Source organism: Gossypium arboreum, chromosome 11 (assembly GCF_025698485.1).
Source record: "Gossypium arboreum isolate Shixiya-1 chromosome 11, ASM2569848v2, whole genome shotgun sequence".
Taxonomy (NCBI): Eukaryota; Viridiplantae; Streptophyta; class Magnoliopsida; order Malvales; family Malvaceae; genus Gossypium; species Gossypium arboreum.
In genome coordinates, this window is record NC_069080.1 from 11,160,057 (window position 1) to 11,163,473 (window position 3,417).

Here is a 3,417-nt window from a genome sequence, read left to right on the forward strand (position 1 = left end):
AATATTAGAAAAAGAAGGAAGGAAAGAAACAATAAAGAATATTAGAATTTCTTGGTTGATTTTCAAATGAAATCTCATTCCTATTTATAGGAATTTTCATGTCTTTTCATAGAGATATCTTTCATCAACAGGTGTCTTTCTGAATAATAATGTCTTTAAAATAAACACTTAATTATTCATTTAATTATAACTATTCAAATAAAATTATTTAAACAATTATAATTCCTTTTCAAAAAATCAAACAATATAATCTTTTGATTAATTATACCCATTCCTTTATAGTTATTAGAATACTAAAAATATTTGAAAATGTTCCAACAAGAAAGAGGAATCGCATCTTGCAAATTATACATCGCAAATTGCAGATCGAGAAAAAAGTAGTTCTTGAGGAACGGACAGGATAAGATTGAGGAGGTGAAGGATTGGCTTTGATTTGGAGCCATGGGATGGTGTTTCACAAGTTGGACAAAGTGAGAATAGAAAGGAAGACAATTTGATCCTTTCCGTGTTTCACAAGTTGGACAAAGTGAGAATAGAAAGGAAGACAATTTGATCCTTTCTAACTTATCTTGCCCTCACTCAGAAGCAACTACATGAGTAAGGATAGATGACATCAGAAGCGAATCTAGGGGCCTAGCCCCTGTCTTCCTTAAAATGAAAAATTGTTATTTAAGTTTTTTAATTTTTTTAAATTTTAAATTAATAAAAATAAAATTACATTTTGGCCTCCTAAAATTATAAAAATTTATTTTAATTCTTTAAAATTTATAAAGATATAGACTATAAAAAATTAAAATTTTATTCTACTTCAAAAAGATTGTACTAACTTCGTCCCTTGGATGAGATCAAGCACCTTTAGTACTTCATAAGTGATAATTAACCGTCTCATCCTCATTTTAACAGCCTTACTGTAGAAGTACAAAAGTGTTTGAGGAATTAGTGTACACCTTCAATGACAATATAATATTAATCCAATCTATACTTTCATTTTAAAGAAAATGAGAGAGCTAAAATAAAGGGCTAAGTGGCTAACTGAGGGCGCAACAGTCGGGCCGGCTTGGAGTGGGTTTCATTGGGCGCGTAGAGCATGTCCAACAAATAGAAATCAGGGTTTGGACTGGGGTTGGTTTGGTTAATAAAACGTAACGTTTTAAGATTGCCCCTGCCTGACTGCCAGCCTGGGCTGGGTGGCGGTGGTAAGTGGTGAAAAGAGAGAAAAAGGTAATTTAAAACTCTAATCGGAGAAGGAAATCGTTAAGAGATTTGAAATGCTGAAGAAGAATAACAAGAATTTTAGGAAAAGAAGCATCCAAGAAGACGAAGGAGATGACCCCGCCTCCAAATCGGACGATGAAGAAGACAGACGGTAGTCCTCCCCCCCCCCTTTTTTCTTCTTTACAATAAATTAGGGATTTTTTCTTTTTTGAATTTAAAGTTGGAAATAGAAAAAGTAGATAAATAAAAAAAGGGATGAGCTGAAGAGAACCTCTGAATTATTAGGTTGGCGTTAGAGGAAGTGAAATTCCTGCAGAAACAGAGGGAGAGGAAATCAGGAATACCTGCAATTCCTTCGGTGCAGACAGGAGGCATCGTCGCTAAAGTTACTGAAAAGGCCGAAGCTGATGGAGAAAAGGAGGAGCTTGTTCTTCAGGACACCTTCGCCCAAGAAACCGCCGTCCTGGTTGAGGATCCAAACATGTATGCATTTTTTTTTACCCTTTGCCTTTTTTTGTGTTTCTTACAAGAAATCAGCTGATTTTTTTCTCCTCTTAAAGGAGGATTCTCGAATTGTTTATTTATTTATCTTTTATGTAATTGTTTTTGTAAACTTAGGATAAAATATGTAGAGCAAGAATTGGCGAAGAAAAGGGGAAGGAACATGGATCTGAAAAATGAAGTTGAGAATGATTTAACACGAGCTGAAGATGAATTGTATAAAATTCCTGAGCATCTTAAAGTGAGTTCGTATTTCCATATCATTGGCAATCATATTTCGTTGTTGTTCTTATGAACTGTTTACATCTCATTTTTAGTTTTAGACTGTCAGTTTATAGCTTTTGCTTCCTGTTTTTTCCAATCCCTTAGCTTTAAGCATTCTACTTTTTTTTCTCTTATTTGAAGAATGTTACATGTTACATTTAACAAATTTATGTAACTTCATGGTCGATTCCTTGCAGGTGAAAAAACGGAATTCCGAAGAAAGTTCTACGCAATGGACTACCGGGATTGCCGAAGTTCAGCTCCCTATTGAGTATGCTTTTTACTAACCTTTCATTTTAAGAACTTAAGCTTCTGCAGGATCTTCCTATCATAGGATCCTACTTTGTAATATTTTTGCTTTATTTAGTTTTCTTGCATATAGGGAAAATTTAGCTTCTAGCATAGACCTTGTTTAGCTGCTAAGCAAACATTATATAATGTCTTAGACCAACTAAATGATGACCAAAGTATGTCACCCATTTTTGTAATAGAGTAATCTCTGTCATAATTCTAATTGTTCCTTTGGTTTCAGATACAAGTTAAGAAATATAGAGGAAACAGAGGCTGCCAAAAAGCTTCTACAGGAAAAACGGCTCATGGGACGGGCAAAATCAGAAGTTAGCATACCATCAAGTTACAGTGCTGATTACTTCCAGCGAGGCAGGGATTACGCTGAAAAACTTAGAAGAGGTTGTTACGTTTTCTTTTTCATGATTTTAGTTCGATTGATTTTGCTCTGCAAATTACTTGCTAGTTTGAATCAGTTAGTTTTCTTCCCTTTATTGGTATGAATTGCAATTTTTAAGACCGTTTGTTCCTGTTCTGTTTCTTTTTTGTAGTACGTCTTGTTCAGCGGTTAACCCTTTTTCGTTTGAAATTACAGAACATCCTGAGCTGTACAAGGACCGAGGTTCACAGGATGACAATGCTGGCTCCAAACCAACTGACGCAAGCAATGATGCTGCAGGAAGTAGGCAAGCTGCAACAGATCAGTTTATGCTAGAGCGCTTCCGAAAGCGAGAACGCCAACGAGTAATGCGGAGATAACACCGTTACAAGAGCAGCATATCAAATTGGGCTTTCAAGCATCATGTCCTATGATTGGCTGCAATGCTACTTGTGCACCAAAACGTCCACTTGGCAACAAATGGTCAAGTTACTTTAGAAACTGTTGTTGTGACTGTTGTATTATCGTAAATTGTCATGATCACTGAGATGGAGTTCTGTCTAATTACACTTAAATACCAGAAACCAAGTAGCAGAAACATATTTAGATGCTTTTTGAAACTTTTTCCCCAACATATAATGACTGTCAATCTTTACAAGCAAGCAGACAGGATAATAATTGTAACTGTGTTACTGTTGAGCATAAGAGATGAATGGTCCAGCACTATACTTACGATGAATCGGAAGAAGATCGTTCCTTTTTCTACTAAA

General features: G+C 35.3%; 1 protein-coding gene across 1 annotated transcript; it reads left to right on the plus strand.

The window, feature by feature from the left end:
* Window positions 1–1,014: 1,014 nt before the first annotated feature.
* Window positions 1,015–3,417, plus strand: LOC108470856 (protein COP1 SUPPRESSOR 2). Its single transcript, XM_017772354.2, has 6 exons — window positions 1,015–1,366; window positions 1,501–1,698; window positions 1,834–1,957; window positions 2,178–2,251; window positions 2,513–2,670; window positions 2,864–3,417. Exons 1-6 carry the CDS (start codon window positions 1,269–1,271, stop codon window positions 3,025–3,027), a joined length of 816 nt encoding a protein of 271 aa, XP_017627843.1. The 5' UTR covers window positions 1,015–1,268; the 3' UTR covers window positions 3,028–3,417.